This window comes from Jaculus jaculus, chromosome 9 (genome assembly GCF_020740685.1).
Source record: "Jaculus jaculus isolate mJacJac1 chromosome 9, mJacJac1.mat.Y.cur, whole genome shotgun sequence".
Lineage (NCBI taxonomy): Eukaryota > Metazoa > Chordata > Mammalia > Rodentia > Dipodidae > Jaculus > Jaculus jaculus.
In genome coordinates, this window is record NC_059110.1 from 2,668,804 (window position 1) to 2,690,253 (window position 21,450).

Consider the following 21,450-nt stretch of genomic DNA (forward strand, 5'->3'; position numbering starts at 1 on the left):
TTATTTTATTTATGAGACAGAGAAAAAGTATGAGCACACCAGGGCCTCTGGCCACTGCAAATGAACTCCAGACACATGTGCCACCATGTGCATCTGGCTTATGTGGGTTCTGGGCAATTGAACCTGGGTCCTTAGGTTTCACAGGCAAGTGGCTTAACTGCTCAGCCATCTCTCCAGCCCCAAGCTCAAGTTCTAAGCACCCATTTTTAATAGTAGGAGAACTAGTAATAACTGTTTATAAATGAGAATACTGAGGCAGGAAGCTACATTGCATGGAGGTGGTAAAAACCAAGACTGAAACCCTGACTGTCCTGTGACTCTTCGTCCACACACAGCATGGACTCCTCATTCCTCATCCGGAATCCACCTTCTGACTACTCATACTTAAGATAGTTAAGAAGCTAAGGGATTTATTTTCCCAAGGAATTGTCCAATAAAGTGATGACTCCCACTTAAGCCTTCCTCCTGTTGGAACCCTACTTTGCCTGCTTTAGCCAATCAAGCCCTTCCTTTGTATATCCAGCTTTCAGTTGTCATGGACCCACCTGTTGGTACCTTAGTCCTTCTTGTGTTTGTTGATACCAGATTGAACTTTGTGCATCACAGATCTATAAAAATAAGAATAGGTTCTGCTCATCCCACATCATCTTTAATACCTATCCAGTGTGAATATTGATGAGTGAGGAGCTTGAGACTTACCGATAGACACTTTAGTAAGGAAGTTAATTAAATAACCACAGTAATCACAGGCATGGGATAATTTGAGTGTGTAGGAATGAAGCAAAAATCTTGGAGAGTTTTGGCCTTTATGATAACCATCTGTATTAGCTGTGTATTTATTTTCTTCTTTTTGGGGAGAGGGGCATGTGATTAACTGTTTTGACCCACAAATGTTTAGTAACTATGCTCACAGGCATTTTCTGTGATGAATTAAACTTTCAAAAGCTAAAACTTTTTATATGAACATATTTTCTCCTTCTTCTGAGAGAATGCTCAGGGAATAGTTCAGACTCAGTAGCTCTCTGTGGGTGAAGAGAGGAGGTGTCGGGTGCTGGTCACATGGTAGGGAAGGGCTGAGCTTGCCACAGACCAGTCTTCAGCCCCCATCAGTGTCAGGATGCACAGTGGTGGATCAGCTCAGATTCCAGAACCTTACTAGTTCTGCTAAATCAGGCACAGGTCATCCAGAACTGGCCTCAGTTTACAAGAATTATAGAGGTTAGAGGAGCCAGCTGAACCACAGACAGACAGACCTCAGTACAGACCATTCTGCAAGGAACCTGGCCTAGGCTTACCAGTAAACCAGGGGCAGGGAGGAGTGGTTCTCTTCGCTTCTACACACAGAACAAATAAAATGTTTTAATCACCAATATAATAATGTGTGGCCCTTGATTGATCCAAGGCTGGAAAACAGAGCTACAAATGATGGGGAACGCTGGAAGTCAGATGGTGTCATGGAATGATTTTTTTTTCAAGATGTGAAAAGATTACAATCATTGAGACATTGCCCTTGTTCTCAAGAGAAGACACAAGCAGTGACATGATGTCTACTGTTTTATTTTCAGTGTTTTTTATTTATTTTTACGTGTGTGTGTGTGTGTGTGTGTGTGTGTGTGTGTACATGTGGACATTCCAGGGTCTATTGCCCCGACAAATGAATACTCATCTGGTTTTACATAGGTGGCTGGGGGATTGAACCCCAGGATGGCAGGCTTTACAAGCAAGTACCTTTAACTGCTGAGCCATCTCCCCCAGCCCATCAGTGTTTTAATGTGATTGCAAAGGTTAGGAATGGAAAAGAAGCAAACTTATCAAGACGTAAGTAATGTGAGATCTGATGAAAAGTAGAGGAGTGATCATGCTCCTCTGAGTTTTGTGCCTGTTTGAAAACCTTGTGATGTAAAGTTGGGGGACGTAGATTTATCTGCTGCAGAACTTCTCAGTCTGTCTTGTTTGTTCCTTCTCTGCAGTGCGGGACCGAGTCAGGTCTAAGATGGAGAGAGACATCCTGGCAGAAGTGAATCACCCCTTCATTGTCAAGCTCCATTATGGTAAACGCAGCCAGGGTGATGTGCTGTGAGGACTACTCAGGGCATGTCCTCCAGAGCAAAGGGGACTTAAAATAAATACTAATCAATCAGAAAAACCCTTAATCTTTTTTGGTATTTGTTTTTCCTAAATGAGCAAGATGCCCTGTTTTCATCCACCATTATGAAACTGCCGCTATGGCTAATCTGGCATAACAGTCTACTGAGCTATATTGGACTAGGCCGTGACATAGTGCTGTGTCGTTTCAGTCCAAAATGCTTGTGTGCCAGTAACTTCTGTAATCCACAATGATGGCCTCTGCCTTCAAAGTGAGCCCCGCTGTGGGGAGAGGAGCCCAGAGACCTGAGAATGGTCGTCCCGGGAAGGTTACTACTTCCGTCTTTGAAGCTCAGAATAAGGAATTTCTCAAAAGCCATGTACTTACCTTGCCATACAAGGCTCTCCGTTTGTTCTCTGCCCCTGCATGCCATCAGAGAGGCAGTAGGTAGAATCTTCAGTTCAAATAACTTTCATGCAGTATTGACCAGTGGTCATAGATCCCACACTCAAGTTCAGCACTCCAGGGATTCAGTTGGCAGCCCAGTTAGAGCCTTGCCCTTGAAGCACTGAGGCAGCCCAGGCTGCCTGTCCTCCTCTCCCACTCTGCCCAGCTGCCAATCTGCTAGTTAGAGCCGAGCCTTCCATGGGCATGCCAGTGTTTTCATGAGCAAGTTAAGAACTGAATAACTAGCACAGACTTTTAGGCGGACCTTCTGAGTTAGCTGTGTGGTCAGTCACGAGTTCTCACACTGCCCATCAAGCCCAGGATGGACATGTAGCCACACTTCACTATACACAATCCCAACCAAGAGACTTTTGACCCTATTGTGGTTCAGGCTTGTGTTACAGCCTGTGTTTCTAAACCACAGCATCTAAAATGGTTCTGGCATTTACTTTTAGAAAAGGTAAAGTTTTCTGAGTACACAAAGCTATCAGGACCAAATGTAGGTTGGGAAGATGGCTCAATGGGTGAAGTGTCCTGGCTGGATCATCAGAACCCACATAAAAAGGTGGGGTCTGTGGCGGGTTTCTGTAACCCCAGCACTCTGGAGGTGAGATGGGAGGCAGAGGCAGGAGAATTCTGCAGAGGCCTCTGGAGAGCTGAACAAGAATCTGAAGTGAGGGACCCAGCCTCAGACGAGGTGGGCAGGCAAAGGCCAGCCCCAGATTGTCCCCTGGCCTCCATACTTGTGCTGTCACACACACACCTGCACTCACACATATGAACACACACACACGTAAACAATTGTTAAAAAGTGTTTAAAATATAACCATGGGGACCATGAGGAAGGAGGTCACCACTGACCCTGACCAGCCTCCAAGGCTTGCAGAGCCTCCTTGCCCTTGACCTACATGCCCAAAAGAGCTGAAAGACCCATGCTTTCCTGGCCTGCTCGTCCCAGCAGTGGCAATGGTGGCTGGTTTCTCCATGTCTTCTGGTCCCTGTGACTGGACCTGCCCATACTCTGCCACGGATGAGACTTGGGTAGACTGTTTGTGGTTCGGATCATAAACAGTGAGTCCAAGTTGTCTCACAGAGACCACCTGAAAGCATAAGCCCTCACCATGACAGCCAGCCAGGCTGAGTGGTCACCCACACTCCCAGAAAGACGACGACACAGGACGGGTCCTCTTGCCCCTGAGGTAGGTCAGAGCTACCTCACCGTGTCAAATCCATTCCGGCACAAGTCCTAGCAGCCTCAGATGTGACCAAAGCCTGGCAGCTCTGAGGGTGACCAAGTGTAAATACACAGCCTCCTCTCTCTGAGTCATTCCGTCCCTTCATGATTAAAATGGGGAGGAGGAAGGAAGAAAGGAAGGAAGGGCATGAAAAAAGAAAGAAACATCTCTAGACTAACAAAAGTAAGAAACTAAACTTGATAGTCACTTCCCTTCCCTGGCCTCTGCAACTGGCTAGCCGGGTCCCCCGGGCATTTCTGAATGACAGCTTTGTAGATTAACAGTCTTGTTTGAACCAAAGAGAAACAGGGCTTTGGGAACCAGGAAGCAACTGTGGTCAGAGGGCATGATGTCCACTGCTGAGGTGCTCAACTGTGTCTCCTCCCACAGCCTTTCAGACTGAAGGCAAACTCTACCTGATTCTGGACTTCCTCAGGGGAGGAGATCTCTTCACCAGGCTGTCCAAAGAGGTAGGTGAGCTCCCTGCAGCCCGTGGTGACTTCCTGACTGGCATTCTGGGGAAAGAGAAAAGGGAGAGCACAAAAGTATGGCAAGTGAGGGCATGGGGATGGTGAGTGATAAAGTGTGTGTGTGATGTGTTTATGAATGTGCTATGTGGACTGAGTGTGACATATGATATGTGTGATGCCTTGTGAATGTTTGTGGTGTGTGTGATGTATGGCACATAATGTGTGGCATGTGTGTGATGTTTTGTCTGTGATGTAGGATGTGTGATATCTTATGAATGTGCTGTGTGTGATGTATGTGTTTGTGCTTGTGACATATGGTGTGAGTATGATGTATGAGTTGGTGATGTCTTGTGAATGTTGGTGTTGTGTGGTGAGTAGGCTGTTTTGTTGTGATGGGCAGTCACTGATATGTGATCTGTGTGATGCATGCTCTGTGTGATATCTTGTGAATGTTCATGGGGTGTGATACTCATTGAGTGTTGGTAAGTGGTATCTGGGTGATAAATGTGTGAGGTCTTGTGTATTTGTGTGCTGTGTACACTGTATAGCTGATGGATGAGTACCAACCAGGTGAGGGTGTTTTTAAAAACTTGCACAAATCCAGGCATGGTGCACACACCTGTAATCCAGCTGTCAGGAAGATTAGGCTGGAGCATTGTGAGTTCAAGGTCAGTGTGGGCTGCAGAGTTAGACTCCACACAGCTGCACCCGCAAACAGTTCACCCTCCTTGGAAAACCTTAGGAAGGTCTTCTCCAGAACCTCGTGAATAGCGGCGAAGCATCACTCCCCACCCACTGGCCCAGGCAGAGCAGGTGAGAGCAGAGAGTGTGTGGGAACTGGGGAAGTGGTCTCACTTTCCACCCTAGGAAGATAAAGTCTGTTCATGGGCTGTTCCTCTGCACAGGCTGTTGTGTGAAGTTCGTGCACTGGAGTGTCTGGTCAGGTCTCCACAGGCTGACTTGGTTCCATTAGTGTTCAGCCCTGAGGCTAACCTGACCTCCAGTAGCTGAAGTAAGAACTTTCCATGCTGCCGCCTAGAGCACCAGGAAGGGTCCTTGTGCTAGAGAAGTGCTTATCTGTGTGTACCTGGAAGGGTCCTCATGTCAGAGAAATGCTGAGCTCTGTCACCAGGAAGGCGATTCTCATGCTAAAGGGATGCTTAGCTGTGTGAGAGGAAAAAGCTAGAGTTGTGGCTATGGTGACGGCATTCTGCACATTCATCTGTAAGATAGCACTGTGCGCGAAACAGAGCAGCCTGCTCATACACTGCATGAAGCGGGTTCTAGCACTCACATGTGTATTTATTCATCGATTCACTCATTCATTCATTTATTTGCAAGCAGAGAGAGAGAGAGAGATAAAGAGAGGAGACAGAGAGTGAATGGGCTTGCCAGGGCTTCTAACCACTGCAGATGAACTCCAGATGCATGTGCCCCCTTGTGCATCTAGCTTATGTGGGTCCCGGGGAAGCAAACCTGGGTCCTTTGGCTTCACAGGCAAACACCTAACTGCTAAACCATCTCTCCAGCCCTCACGTGCTTTTTCTTCCTTGGCAGAGTGGTTTTTATTTGCTTCAGACTCTGTCCTTCACCCTCACAGTTTTTCAGAGGGGTTGCCTTGCCTTGCATAATCCAAACAGTTAAGCAAGGTAATGCAGATGGCCAGAGCAAGAGCGTGGGTCCTAAGCCCATGGTCTGCTCTGTTCCTGCATTTTCTGGTGGTCTCGAGGCAGTGAAACACTGGCATATGGGATGTCTTGTGTGGAGTCAACACAGGGCCAGAAGACTGTGACCCAGGTTCTTCTCACAGCCCCTGGACTTAGGTGTCTGCCCAGTGGCTTCCCCATACCCATTCTCTACCCATCTCCGTGGCAGGAATTTGGCCCTTGCACAGCCTTCTTCATCCAGCGTCTAGCATGACACCCAATGGTTGGGCTTCTTGATAAAAAGGCATTGAGTTGCACAAGCCCTGAGATTCCTCCTAGCAGGACTGTGAGCCTGCCCTTGCAGAGTAGGGTGAAGTGGCCACACAGGCTCTTGGGGCACGGGAGCGTGAAGCACTCTCTTTACGTTTTCTCACTCAGCAGTGTTCTAGGCAGCGCCCTGCCTGCCATGTGTACCATGACTCATTCAGGACTATGGGCAGCAGCTTGTCACCGGACTTGGGGACCATAGGAGAAATGCTCTAAGATGTGGGAAAGTGTTAAGAGGTGGTGGTCTGCTGAGTGCCAGCTGCTCACAGCCTCTGAGGTCACGAGAGGGAACCTGATGCACAGCAGGGCGTGGCGCACCCATTGGACAGGTGAACTCCCTCTCTCGGAAAAGAAACCGGAAGCCAGGAGAGGGACACGTGGGGAATAGAATGAGGTGCCAGGGTCCCAGCACAGGAGAAGTGCCCCAACACTCCACAGCTCTAATGGACAATGACCCTTCTGGGAGCTGAGAGGCCTGTTTGCTTGCCTGGTGACATGCGATGCCCAGTCTCCTAACTCACCTCATTCTAGCTCTGGCCTCCTGCAGCCTTGGGTTTGCATGTGAGCTTTTCAGAGAGAATTCAGAGGTGGGATGGACCCTTTTTTAAAAAAATTATTTCTATTGACAATTTCCATAATTGTAAACAATATCCCATGATAACTCCCTCCCCCCACTTTCCCCTTTGAAACTCTACTCTCCATCATATCCCCTCCCTCTCTCAGTCTCTTTTTAATTTTGATGTCATGATCTCCTCCTCCTATTATGATGGTCTTGTGTAGGTAGTGTCAGGCACTGTGAGGTCATGCATATTAGGCCATTTGGTGTCTGGAGGAGCATGTTGTAAGGAGTCCTACCCTTCCTTTGGCTCTTACATTCTTTCAGCCACCTCTTCCGCAATGGACCTTGAGCCTTGGAAGGTGTGATAGAGATGTTTCAGTGCTGAGCACTCCTCTGTGTGTGGCATCAATGTTTTGGAACATAGACGTGACTATGACAAGGATTTGCTTCCTATGACATGAAAACACGTTCTCACACCATGGGGAGTTGGAGCAAGCCCTAGAAGGCTAACACTGCGGGATCTGCTGGTCTGTAACTTCCTGCGTACTCTTACTGGCCTGGATTCACGCCCTTCCCCATCTTAAGACACATCTCCTCAGCCTTTTCACTGCTGAGCCCAGGGCCCTGTGAGCTGCTTAAGAACCTGGAATGTAGGGGGTCCCTCTCCCACAGTATGTTGTACTGGATGGAAGGCATCCATGGGGGCAGGCTGCTAGTTAGTAGGCTGCTAATTTCCATCAGTCCCAGTAGGGGCTGGATGGGTGCAGGGTAGGAAGATCAGGAGAGAAAGATGAGACTTGAGAGCCATGTCCCATACTCCTCCCACCTCCAACAGTGTGGTTTATTTGTGTCACGATAACATGGATTCACACCAGAAGCACCCATGATAAAATAACCCAAGATTGCAGTCCAGAGCTGAACTATTTGTGGGGTGAGTGGGGCAGGTTGGTAAAGAGAGGTCTGGAGGAGAGGCAAGACTCCACTCATGAGGCTGAGGCAATTGCACAATCATGCTGTCTTCTTTATTGCTGACCTGGAACTCTGAGAACACCAGCCTTGGTGCTAAGAGCACCAGAATAATGTCACTAGGGAGCCAGGATCTCCCATTTGTACTGTCTGGGACTGAGCCCTGGTCTTCCTACAGACTGCTTTAAAACAAACATCCAGGGGACAAGCTGAGCCATGTCCTGTCCACTCTTTCCACCAGGTCATGTTCACCGAGGAGGATGTCAAGTTCTACCTGGCTGAGCTGGCCCTGGCTCTAGACCACCTCCATGGCCTAGGGATCATCTACAGGGACCTGAAGCCCGAGAAGTAAGTGAGGAAGAGAGGCATGCACGGACATCACCCCCAACCTCATGGTCGTGTCACGTTTGTTGCTCAGGATTGATTTCCCAGATATAGGCTGGGGATGGTCTCATGCCCGTGAGTCCCATGCTGCACTTCCAAGCAGGCTGAGCTGGTGCCAACTCCCTGCCCGCTATAAGTGCCCAGAGGCAGATGGGGTCTTAGCTGATGCCAAAAGAAGCACTTAGGCCTGGTCCTCATAGCAGAAGCCACCAGGTTCACTCTCCGAAGTGCAGGGATGGTCCCCTCAGAGCAGGCCCATAGATGGCCCCAAATGCCTCCTCTTCCTTTCAGGCTAGCAGCCTCTGCCGCCAGGGAGTGTGTCACATGAGGCACTTGTCTCCATCCCTCCTCTTCTCTGTTGTCCTTCAGGTTTAGGGCACCCTTTCAGCTACGGCCTTGGGTGAGAGGAGCATTGCCAGTCAGCGTCCTCTGAGGTGGCTCCTTCCCCATTTCTAGGTGACAAGTCAGATTAGCTCTCCCAAGGGTTCAGCTGTGAGGCCTCAGGATCTTTAGGCCCAAGTTCCCCTAAATGGGTGTATCTTTAGGAGAGAGACTTGCTTATTCTTATATCTAAGGTAGTCTGGTAATTTAGTCTGAATGAAATCATAATACACTCCTCAGAAAGAACAGGGTTCCCTTTCTGGTTTTCTGACTACCTATCTTGTGTGGAGCAAAGGTGACAAGTGAGCTACATTAATCCACATAGACAAGGGAAGACTTAGTGGGTAGAATTTAGGTTTCACTGACTGACCCACATAGTGCCCCTAAGGTTATTCCCTACTCACCACCATTCGCCACTCATAAGGCTGAGACATCCACCAGAGACCTTGGCCACGCCAGCCTCTCCAAGAAGGATTCTGCCATACCTAAGGCCGGGGAGTCACGGGCGTCAGAAGGGACGCCAGGCCCTGATCCTTGTCCCTGTCTCAACTGCACAGCCTGAGGTAAAGACAAAGGCCTCCCTGAGGCCAGCTGGTCAGGTACAGCTAACATTTGTGTCAGGGTGAGTGCAGTGGAGTGCATCTGCCTGTGGGTGCACACAACAAAACAACCCCTGGCGGATCCTTGAGGGCTGTGTCTGGAGAGCCCACAGGGAGCAGTCACCAACTGCACCTGTCCCCTGCCAGACTGACATCTCAGAGCGAGGCTGACTATGTGCCTTTAATACACAGGGCCCTTAAGTCCCCTTTCACCCATCCCTGATCAGGAGAGGACTGTGGGAGCCAGGCCTGACCACAGGCATCGCTGCAAAGCTCATCTCATGGTAACTGAGTTTGTGAGTCCAGGTTGTACACATTCATGCCAGCAGCGTGACCCTCCCTCCTGTAGACCCAGTTTGAACACACTCCTGTGTGCTGGGAGCTCACACATTGGGGTCTGCTAAGATAGGAGTACCAACTTGCATTCACTTATAAAGGTCAGATCTTGCAGCTAAAAATAGGGACATTAATTGCACGATGAGGAAAAGGTGTTTGTTATCCAATTAAAATTATTAGGGAATGAATCTTGAAAATTGCTTAATTTTGGTCAAAGATTAAGTGTAACCAAAAAGCAAAGATTAAAAACATATGTCTCTTTAATTATAACCTGTCATCATAATTAATACACTTTAGCCTTTTCCTTCTCATTTTCAGAGACCAATAGACAGTGTCTAATCCTGTAGCAGACTTTTTTCATGTTGATACACAGATGATACACCATTTCCCCTCTCACCTGGGGCTGAGTACACAGTGGGTGTACTCGGTGTCACGCACCCTCAGCACCTCCCATGGCCAGAGTGCTTTTCCTCCTGCTGAACAGAGATTCTGTCCCTGGCTCACGCTAACCACCCAGCGGCCCTGTTCTGCTCTGTGCTTGTGAATATGGTTCTCAGGGGCCTAGTGTGAGAGGAAATGTGCAGCAGTTCCTCTTTCTGTCCTTAGATCACTTCATTCAGCCCCATCCTGGCGCAGGGCAGCGTGTGGCCGGATTTCCCTCCTTTCAGACTACCCCTCAGAGCTTTGCCTCCAGCCTCTCTAGCCCACTTCCTAGAGTCATTAGGACTGGGCTGGGTTTAATGGCAGTCCACAGAATAGCTAGGAAGATGGAGTCTGTAATCACAGGCCAGGCTTAGGAAGAGGAAGGGAAAGGGGCTGACGGATGACTGTTTACACAACCATCTACAGTCTCAAACGTGGAATGCACTCTGCCCCTCCGAGACATCCAGGACTAGCAAAGCCAAGTGTCCAGCATGACCAGGGCTTAGCAGGAATAGGGCAAGCACCCAGTGGCCTGTGCGAGCTGACAGGCTTGCCCCAGGTTTTACTATGACATGAAAGCTTGTTGCACCCAGCAGCTTCTGCTGAGCCTGCACAAAGCCTCCAAAAGAGGCTGGGATTGTTCCCCAGAGCTGAGCAAGGCTCAACAGGCTCTGAGGAAGAAAAGGGTCTCTGAGCGTTGAAGGCCCACAGGGACACAGTTTCCTCCTTGGCTGTGTCCCATTATCTGTGGCCAGGGCAGTCCTTTCTACAGCATTAAGCAGCCTGGAGGGTTCCAACCCTATTGGAAACTCAAGAAGGTCCAAAACAGGCCTATGGACAGGCCCCTTGGGTCCCCTCCTCAGCTGGCAGAGCCTCCACCCTAACTCTCAGGGGTGGCTAAAGCTGTGGTGAGGATGTCCCAGGCGCCCTGACCTGGCCGACCAGTAGAGCTGCTCTCCTCTCTCTGAAGCACGTTGTCTTTTCCTTTCAGCATCCTCCTGGATGAAGAGGGACATATTAAGATCACAGGTGGGTAACAACAACAGTTCCCTCCATCACTCCTTAGCCCTGACAAAATGGCAGTCTCCCTCCATCGCTCCTCAGCCCTGACAACTTTCAGGGTTACCTCACAGCCACATCCCTGGTCACACTTGTCTCTGACTTGGCTGGAGTTTTTTGTGGCAGTCAGCTGGCTTTCTGTATCTGGAAGCTGAGACTTCAAGGTCATCTTCTTGCCCTACCACACCCTGCCTGAGACTCCTTCCAGGCCTTGCTGGAGCCTACCTCAGAGCCCCTTCCTCAGTTCCAGTGCCAGCAGACCAGCATCTTCCTGTCTCTCACCAATTTCCTCACTTAGGGTGGGATGACATTGGACCCATCCAGATGATCCCCCACCTCAGGATCCTTAATGTACATTTCCAAGTCTCTTTGTCCCAGAAAATCACCTGTTCATAGATTCTGGGGTTTCAGTGGGATCATCATATCTGGGCACCATTATCCTGCCTCTTGATTGGTCTTACCTCCATGCATGCCACACACCATTGCATCCCCTGCACCTCACCAACCAGAGACCTGCTTCCCAAGCAGGTGTCAGCCCTGTCACCTTTCACCTTCCTCCTGCCTCAGCCACACCCCACGCCTCTCCATCCAGGGACCCCATATAGCATGCAGTGGAAGCTCTTCAGTCCACCTTGTGTGTATTCATGTAAAGGGGTCTCTGAGAATTCACATCAGCTACTGAGAAGCCCCCATCCCTCCCCAAGGAGATATTGGCATTAGTGATTGCTGAAGGACGGATGAGGAGACATCTTCTGTGGTGTAGCCACCGATAAGTTGCACATGCCGTCGTGAACAATTCCCCCTCGTGCTCATGCAAGCGCCCCTGATTTGACTCAGTGGGACACAAACACACAAGAAAAAAATAGACATCAAGGTAGAAGAAAGACAAATTGGAAAGAAGGGGTTCAGTGGAAGAGGAATGAGAGGGAATGACAAGAGAAGGTAAAGGGAGGGGATTGTGATCACAATTATCATAGGCACATATAAAGCTTGTTAGTAAATTTAGCTCCTTAATGTGATTACAAGGCCCTAGGGAATTCGTAGGTTCACAAAGAATTCCCCACTTCATGTGGATTTTAACTCAAGTGCTTGCTGGGCTCTGGAAGAGCACCCACTATAGAAGCAGGGCTCTGTTATCTGGGAGGAGGCAGGGACAAGCGTAGAACCCCAGCAAGCGGTTGAGGAGTGTGCGTAAGCAGGTCTGCAGCACACAGTCCTGACCCGGCCGAGGCTCAGGGGTGCTGAATGTTGTGCTTGTGTCTAGATTTTGGCCTGAGCAAGGAGGCCATCGACCACGACAAGAGAGCATACTCGTTTTGTGGAACGATTGAGTACATGGCGCCAGAGGTGGTGAACCGGCGGGGACACACGCAGAGTGCAGACTGGTGGTCCTTTGGAGTGCTCATGGTAAGGACTCCCAGGTCTCCTTAGGGGTGGCGGTTCCCCACGTGGGTGTCCCCACCACAGCTTGGTCCGGGAGTGCTGGGAGATGGGGAAAATGGCTTGAAAGGCACACCAGCCCTGCGTACGTACTCAACACTAGCAGCAGCAGTGAGTTTGCCAAAGCCTCCTGCTGTCTGTCCAGGTGTCCAGGTCCCCACCACTGTGAATGGAAGAAAACTTCAAATAAGACACAAAAATATTAAAGTCCAGACTTTAATTCTTTGTGTGTGTGTGTGTGTGTAGACAAGAAGTGGAATTCGATGTCTTCCTCACTAGCTCACTTCGTTCTTTGAGACGAGCCCCTCTCACTGAACTTAGAACTGATCACCTTGGCTACTCTAGCTAGCCAGCAAGCCTCTGGGATCCTCCTGTCTCCACCTCCCTAGCACATGCCACTACACCCAGCTTTTTTACATGGGTGTTGGTGAGCCAAACCCAGGTCCTCATGTTCATTCGCACAGCAAGCACTTCCCCTGCCCCAGACCCAACTCTTCATACTCTCACAGATTTTACAAAGACACTGGGAGGCAGTGATTTTCATACTAAAGACATTTCTCCTATTTCAAGAACAACCTTTCACTTAGCTGTAAAAATGGCATGAATCACATACACAGAGCTCAACATTTTCTATTACATCTAGAACAGACTTACTGTCCAGAGCCTAGAGTCACATGTTGAAGAGGCTTTCTGTCAATGGTGACGGGAATGGTGCCTGTCCCTTTCCTCAGTCCCCACATCTTCCTTTCTTGCCTTTGTCCTCCCACCCCAGCTGGACAATGGGCAGTTGGCCACCCTAGGTGCAGGCCAGGTTCTGCTGCCCTGACTCTGACGCGATGCTGGTTGGGTCACGGCATTCCGCGCTCGTTCTGACAGCCCTGCAGGCTGTGTGTTTCACTGAGGAGGAGAACAGGCCACTGGAGCTCCCACTGCTGTGGTGAGCGTGGCCCCACCTGCTTGGCCTGGCCGCGTACTCCAGCCCTACTCCCTTCACAGACACAGGAGGAAGCCACCTGCTTCCTCCACCCCACATGGACAGCCCTGGCCTCAGGGGGTCATGGACGGCTGGCCCCAGGGCTCAGAAATCCTGGCTGTGGACACACCACACTGTCTACCAGCTTCTGTCTGCTGGGGGATGGCCAGCCAGCTGCCTGGAATGAACGCTCAGCTCACCTCAGAGATATCCATATCAACCCCCAGGCTGCGGACTGTGCACGCCTTCAGGACCAGCACTCCTCTGCCCTGTTGGATCCTAATGAGAGCTGATTGGTCACAGGGCATTGCAATTAAACAAATTAGTGGCGCAACATAATGAAGGGACACCATAAAGGTCCTTAAATGTCAGCCAGGAGGGTGGCACTTATGCGGTTGATGAATATTCAGACAGCTGGGATGCTGTCCCTCTCCTTCCTGAGCCCTTCCCCAGTTGTCCCTAAGGCCTCCCCTCCTGCTCGCTTCTTGAAAGCTTGGCTTCACATGTGTTAGTGGCGCAGTCAGTTAGATTGCCTTCTCCAAGGTGATTTTTGCATAAACCGTTCTGCTGTCACGCACATATTTTGGGTTCTCTGGAGCCCCTGGCTGGCTGGTGTGCTGGCTGGCCTGGGGGTGAGTTCCCTCTCCCAGGGCTGAAGACTGCTGGGAAGTCTGAAGTCATCTTTGCTGACCCTAAGCTTTAGGTCAAGGTCACTGTGAGGCTCCAGGAGCGGTCCTGCCCTTATGGCTTCACTCTCTGGGACCCCAGGCCCCTAGGAAGTAGGGATGCCCTCCAGTCTTCACACCTCACCCCAACATGCCATTTGGGTCCCCCCATGGGGATCTGCAGCCCTGGCCTGTCCAGCACTGATGTAGATAACCTTATCTTAGGAAGGGAGGTCATGGAATTTGCACTCGGGAGATAGGTGACTTATGGCATCAGGTTCTCCCAGATGACCTTCCTGCACAGTTCTGAATGAAAGTCACCTTTGGGGACCTTTCCTGCCCCCCCCCAGATGTCTGTCAATGCCTTTCTGAGAACTTCTCCGGCCTTTCACTGTGGACAGTTGCAAACTTTCCCACCACTCCCATGTCATAGAGCTGTGTCACTTTGCCCACCGTGATGAACTGAACCCTCACACAGGAAGCCAAAATAAATCCCTTCTCCTTGTGTTAGTTACTTTCCTCATTGCTGTGACAACAAAGCAGTTTAGGCAAGGGCAGGTTTGTTGTGTGAGTGTACAGTCTGAGGTGGTGAGGAGGGCGTGGCCGCTCTAGCTGTGGTCACAGCACACCTGCAGCGGGAAGCAGAGAGGTGAGAGCTGGTTCTCTGCCTGCTTTCTCCTCTTACTCGGTCCCCGTCCCCAGTCCATGGTGCAGTGCTGCCCATGCTCCCGGTGCGTCTTCCCTTCTCAGTTAGAGTTCTCTGGAAACACCCTCACAGGCAGGCCTCCCCATGTGTCTCCATGGTAACTCTAAGTCAGGTATTTCACCCCCAAAAAGGTAACTGACACAAACTGAATCGTCCTATTGTAATGGGAGAGTCAAGACCAGAGATCAGTCCTCTGAATTCTCTGGTTCTGTCCCCTGATGGATACAAAGATTTGGACACTCTGGAGAGAAAAGACAGAAACTCAGAAAACAGTAAAGCAGAAGTGGCAGGAAGCAGCAGCTTTATTGCAAGCAGAGAGCACTTTTTGAGAAGAAAGGGCCCAGGAGTGGGGCGTCCATCTCAGCAGTTCTGGGTCGGGGAGATATAGTGTGTTCAGCGTCACATCGTTCCCATGTGTCAATGAGGGACCTTCAGGGCATATAGAAATTCCTTCATTGTAAGGACACCTGAGATACTGCCTTCCCTAGCTACTGTTTCTGGCAGCCTTTGTGGTGACTTTTGTTGGCGGTCATCATGCTTAGGGTGGCCCCACTCCTTGTTGCCAGCCCACGCACTCTCAATCTTGTCCTGCAGGAAGGGGAGGACTGGCCACAGAAGTCCCCTAGCCAATAGTGCAGGGCCTGACAGTCCACCTGGCCCCCTGCCTTTCTCCACAAACAGAACTTGGAGGGGAACAGTTGTGCTATTGGCTCCCTCCAATCCTCACCCCACCCTCCTGCTGCCTGTGTCTCCCTAACTTCTGTCACTATCAGTCAGACGGGCTCCACAGCACGGATCTGAACCCAAACATCTCCCAACCAGGCAGCGAAGATTGTGCTCTTCTCCCATGCAGAAATGAAAAGCAAGGCTCAAAGAAGGTCGTGTTTCCACATCCCCTTCAAGCCCTGCTCACCTGCTCTATTAGACCCACGTGAAGAAAGACCAGTTTCCAGACTCTTGTGGCCTCAGGCTTTTGCTGCTCCCTTGGGCAACATCAAGTTTCTTCCAAGTTCTCATTTGCGACTGAGAGATGGGTCTAAGTGACATCAGTGTCTCATCTTACCGAGGCCTGGTGAAGGGATCGTGGGAGGACGTCTTGTGTTTGTAGGGAGTTTTGTTAAGGAAGCCTGAGACTCCTGGGAGCATCGAGAGCTTGGGGAATGTGAGCTAGCCTGACCTGCAGACAGTCTTGGCCTCTGGATGGTTGAGACTGTGTGCTGTTCTCACAGCCTCAGACTGTCCTGGCCCCTGGGTGATGACTGTGCTGGTTATTCATCGTTGTCGCCATGTCCCCTCACATCTCCATCATGAAGACGCCCCTGTGTGTCCCTGGGTTGGTCCTTCCCACAGAACCTAGCTGTGTGGAAGGAGAGAGGGGAGGCTGTGATGGTTAGTCTCAGTTATCAACTTGGCTGAATGTAGAATCACCATAGAAACAACTCACCAGGCATGTCTGTGAGGGAGTATCTAGATTAGGCTGAGGTGGGTGGACACACCCTAACTATAGGTGGCACCATATAAAAAGGAGAAAATGCTAAATAGATGGCTCACGGTTAAAGGTGCTTGCTTGGGCTGGAGAGATGGCTTAACTGTTAAGGCGCTTGCTTGCAAAGCCTAAGGGCCCATGTAAGCCAGCTGCTCATAGTGCAGATGTCTGGAGTTTGTTTTCAGTGGCTGGATGCCCTGGCACACCCATATTCTTCTCCTCCCTTTGTCTGCTTCTCTCTCTCTGTGTCTCAAAATAGATAATTTTTTTTGAAAGGGCACTTGCTTGCCAGCCCTGGTCCAGTTCCACAGCCACCCAGGTAAAGCAGGTAGACATTCATTTACAGACACACACTCACACATTCAAACATGTAAATAAACAAATGAGTTTTTATAAAGGCAAAAAGCAAGCTGAGCACCAACATTCATCTCTCTCTGCTTCCTGACTTCCCCACCATGGTAAACTGTGCCCTCAAACTGTAAGCCAAAATAAATGCTTGCTTCATGAAGAAGCTCTGTCAAGTATTTTTGTCCCAGCAACGAGAAATGTTAATACAGACAGATGGGGAACATGAACTCTGACCGTCATAGCCACAGTGAGAAGCCAGAGGGCTTCCCTAAACAACTGTGTGTGACAGGCCATCTCGTCAGTGGCAACCTGGACATCACCCAGGCTTCAAGACGGGGGCTGCATGTGCATTAAGGGCCAAATGGCCAGTGACGGGTAGTGCCTTCCTCATCCCACGAAGCCACAGGCTCGTCCTTGGAAATGGGATCTCATGGCACTATTAACAGACTCAAGGGAAGAAGGAAAGAGGCAGGGAAGGGACAGAGCCAAAAGCAGGAAGTGGCCCCTTCCCTTGTGCCGCCCTAGTCTGAGACGGCGATTTGTGTAGTCAACTTACAAATGCTCTCCCTACCGTCTCCGGCAAACTGCTCATCTCCTAGTCAGAGCATCGGAGCATTTCGATTTAATTATGTTTGTCTGTTTTTAAATTCTCATCTGCACTCCGTTGCTTTTGCTTTTATTACTGATACATTGCTTTATTGCCTTTATTACGCCCCTTCATTTTAATCAGCACACAGGCTGGGCAGCAAGCTCACTGACAGTAACATGCTCTCTGCTTTTAAAGCTTGTTTACAGAAGGAAGAACAGGCTTGTTAATGGAACTGTAACTGCATTCACTTGGGTACATTTATAATGTCATTCTTCGCCTGTCTGTGACAGTTGGTCTTCCTTTCCAACTTGACTGGATTTGGAATTGTCTAGGAAGCACGTCTCTGGCCATGTCTGTCCAGAGAGGTCTAATGGAGCAGGGAAGGCCCACCCCGAATGTCGGGGTCACCCCCCCCCACAGGCTGGGGTCCCAGGTTGATAAAGGAGAAGTGAGCTGAGAGCTAGCACTCCTCTCTCGGCTTCCTGCCGGGGACACTGGGTCCGGTTGTCTCTTCTCTTCCTGGCGTGCCTTCCCCACGGTGTGCCCCATCCAAGGGCAGAAGAAACCCTTCCTTTCCTGACTGCTGCTGTTGGGCACTTTGTCACAGCAGTGAGAGGAGTAACTACATGTTACCCAGAGTTTAGGAGCACCTTGGGAGCATTTCAGTCTCTCTATCAGTAGGGACTTAGTTGGGAACACCTAAGTGTCCAACAGTAGAGGCATTTTTATATGTTGTTGTCATGTCCACATATAAAGTGATGACGTTACAAAGTACACACATAGTTACATTATTCTGTGCTAAGTTACTATGTAAAACCTTACCTGTTTTTAGAACAACAACAACAAAAAGAACTTTAAGACTCTACCTAAAGGTCAGTGATAACAGTGGATGTCCTTGGGTAACAGGATGAGACATGGTTATTTTGGTCTTTTGTGTGCTTCTAGAATGTTCATAATGCAAAGGGAGGATGCTGAAGAGGAAAGAGTTACAGGAACAGACAGGCACAGTGGAAATACTGACTCCACAGGCATAACGGGGCCATGTAAACACCAAGCCTGCTTCCTTGTCGTTTAGACTGATGTGAAAGACACTCACAATAGGTGCTTGGCATGCTGCCACGAGAGTCAGTATCTCGTGTGTGATGCAGAGGGGACTTGTCCCTGCTGCCCTGGTTTCTTGCAGCAGGAATGGTCAGGTGCACATCGCATGACCTGTATGACCGTGTGATCCCAGCCTGGGGAATCGGCACTGTCTGTGCCTGAGAGAGCTGCTTTTAACAAGAAACCCACCCTCGGCAAGTGCCGCACTCGGGCCCAACGTAACAGCAGGCTCCTTCCTGACAAGTCCTATTTTTAGTGTGTGGCGGTCGATATCTGAGAGATAGCTGGGGTTGGAGTATCTTATCGTATGTCATGGATGGGCTATAGCCAGAGTCTTTTCCACTGTGGAAAGAGCCTGAGAGCCTACAGTGGACTGGAGCACAGGGTGTCATGAGGTAGCAGCTGCCCTCCTCCTTGCCATCCCCATCCTTCTCTCTCCTCCTCCTTCCTTGAATACCCTTCCTCTTCCCACACTTCCTCTTCTCTCACCTCCTCTTTCTCTCTCCCTTCTCCTATTGCAGCTCCTCCATAGTACCCACCAGGGGAAGGTGTGTCCTGGGCTGGGGAGATGGCTCAGTGGTTAAAGGCACCTGTTTGCAATGCCTACTGGCCCGGGGTTCAATTTCCCAGTACTCACTTAAAGCCAGTTGCACAATGTGGCACATGCATTTGGAGTTTGATTGCGGTGGCAAGAGGCCCAGGAATGTCAACATTCTCTCTCTCCCCTCTCTCTGTATATATATGTATATAATGATATATAAGAAATATATATGCATATATCTCTTAATATATATATTTAACATACTCCCTATATAGTATATTGAAAAAGAAAGGTGGGGGCTAGAGAGATGGCTTAGCAGAAAGGTACTTGCCTGCAAAGCCAAAGGACCCAGGTTCAATTCCCCAGGACCCACATAAGCTAGATGCACAAGGTGGCATATGTGTCTGAAGTTCATTTGCAGTGACTAGAGACTCTGGTGTGTCCATTCTCTCTCCCTCTCTCCCTCCCTCCATCCCTCCCCCCCCACGCCCCACCTCCCCATCTGCCCCCCTTCTGTCCCCAAAATTAATAAAAATAACATTTTTAAAAAGGTGACTCTTAACTCACATGTAGTGTAATTGCTCACTGTATTTATTCTTCATGCACCTCACCAACCAGAATAGCAGACACCATTATACTGGTGGGGATTAGAGAGGAAGACAGGAACTTAACAGTTCTGTGTTCTGTATCACTTTGCAGTTTGAGATGCTCACGGGGTCCCTGCCATTCCAGGGGAAGGACAGGAAGGAGACGATGGCCCTCATCCTCAAGTGAGTACAGGTGGCCACCCCAGAACACATCCACTTCCCCACCTGGGAGCAGAGCCTCCCCATCTGGAGCTGAGAAGGAGGCAGGCCACTGGGGAGGGGCCTGCCACCCCACACTGCAGTCACCAGAAGCTGCGTGCATGCCGGTGTGCATGGGTCCTTAGATGGAAACCCTTCCAGCACAGGCAGTATCCTTGCTACCCAGGGCTATGTTCCAGATGGGTGACAGTGACCTTCTGGGCAGCCCGAGGATTTGGGCATTGTCAAAGTGGGTGCAGGCACAAGGCTTCCTTTCTGCCCCCTGCTGGTTCCATCCATGGTCACCCACACCCCAGCTGATGGGCTCCAGTAGGAGTTGGCGCCGTTTCCATGCAGGCAAGACTGCTCTTTGCTCCATTCTCCTACACATTTGACAGATGAATAGTGCTCTCATGACCGTGGGCGAGGCCTCAGAGCCACGAGTCACAGAATCCTAGATGAGCAGAGCTTGGGTGTCAGAGAAAGGCACAAAGGGGGTGGTGGAGCCCTGAGTCAAGTCCTAACACTGTCCTTGTGACTACTGTGAGAATGCCACTCCAACAGGACACACAACTTGTTAAACCCTGGAGGCATCATGGGGCGAGATGTGGGTGATGGAAACCCCTTCATGAAGCCTGGTAGCTTTGAGACAGGGTTGCACTCGAGCCCAGGCTGACCTAGAATTCACTATGTAGTCTCAGGCTAGCCTCAAACTCATAGTGATCCCTCTACCTCTGCTCCCGAGTGCTGCGATTAAAGGCGTGCACCACCAGGATCATCCTCTTTTGGGTGCCCCTCAGTGGTGGCTGCCACAGCAACAGCCCGTGGTTCTCTGGAGATTTTAAGAGGAATGTGGCTTGCTCTTCCTAAAGCTGGGATAACTCTTAGACTTAAGCCTGTCACCTGAGAGTGATAGAGTCCTGAAGGGCTAGCCCAGGCTCAACAGCCAGTCCTCAGCAAGGACCCCAGGGACCTTGATCCCCTCCTGGGGCTGACAAGGCCCTCCTTTCCCACATGTTTTCTGTGGACTGCAGCCCCTCCCCCAGTGGGCAGGTGAGAGCCCACTGTCCTCACTGAGCCAGGAAGGAACCCACCAAGCTTAAACCATGCCACCCTTCTTGCTAACAGCATTTTGTGAAAGGATAATTTCCATCAAAAATAGTGGTCTTGTGGAGTTCTCACTGCTGTTTTGAAGCCTTCATTGTGGTTGTTTTTAAATTTTGTTTTATTTATTTGAGAGAGGAAGAGGGAGAAAGAAAGAGAGAGAATGGGTGTGTCAGGGCCTTCAGCCACTGCAGATGAACTCCAGATGCGTGTGCATGTGCCACCTTGTGCATCTGGCTTACATGGGTCCTGGGGAATTGAACCTGGGTTCTTGGGCTTAGCAGGCAAGCACCTTAAGTGCTAAGCCATCTCTCCGGCACCTTTGTTATGTTTTAAATGAATTATCGAATAGTATTTGGAGAAATTTCACACTTTTAATGTCCACATGGAAAATAGCAAGGCTGCAGACCACATGGGATAGGTTTGGGGTCTGATTGCATTGAAAGAACGGCTCCGTTTGCACTTGGCTTTCTTATCCTGAGTCTGATTCTATCTTCCAGGGCCAAGCTGGGGATGCCACAGTTCCTCAGCATGGAGGCCCAGAGCCTGCTGAGGGCCCTCTTCAAGCGGAACCCCTGCAACCGGCTAGGTAAGGGTCCCTGTGGCCTCTTCGGTGGGGATGGATTGGTGCTGCCCACCTGGGGAATGTGGCCATGTTACCCATTGGTGGCCCATGGGGATGTGGAGAGACCATACTCTATGCTCCTGTGGAGATGTGGTGGAGACCCCTGCTCCTACCAAATGCTGTGGGGATGTAGCTCCATGGGGATGTGGTGGCCCTCCTCCTGTCACCC

General features: G+C 50.1%; 1 protein-coding gene across 3 annotated transcripts in view; it reads left to right on the top strand.

Moving 5' to 3' along the window:
• The window catches only part of Rps6ka2 (ribosomal protein S6 kinase A2), a 293,522-nt gene that overhangs the window by 219,634 nt on the left and 52,438 nt on the right, over window positions 1–21,450 (top strand). For all 3 annotated transcript variants that reach the window (XM_045157977.1, XM_045157978.1, XM_004651084.2), the window contains 7 exons: window positions 1,971–2,051; window positions 4,159–4,238; window positions 7,978–8,084; window positions 10,851–10,888; window positions 12,183–12,325; window positions 19,467–19,537; window positions 21,157–21,245. In XM_045157977.1, coding sequence (XP_045013912.1) covers window positions 1,971–2,051; window positions 4,159–4,238; window positions 7,978–8,084; window positions 10,851–10,888; window positions 12,183–12,325; window positions 19,467–19,537; window positions 21,157–21,245 — 609 coding nt within the window. The remainder of the gene's footprint in view (window positions 1–1,970; window positions 2,052–4,158; window positions 4,239–7,977; window positions 8,085–10,850; window positions 10,889–12,182; window positions 12,326–19,466; window positions 19,538–21,156; window positions 21,246–21,450) is intronic.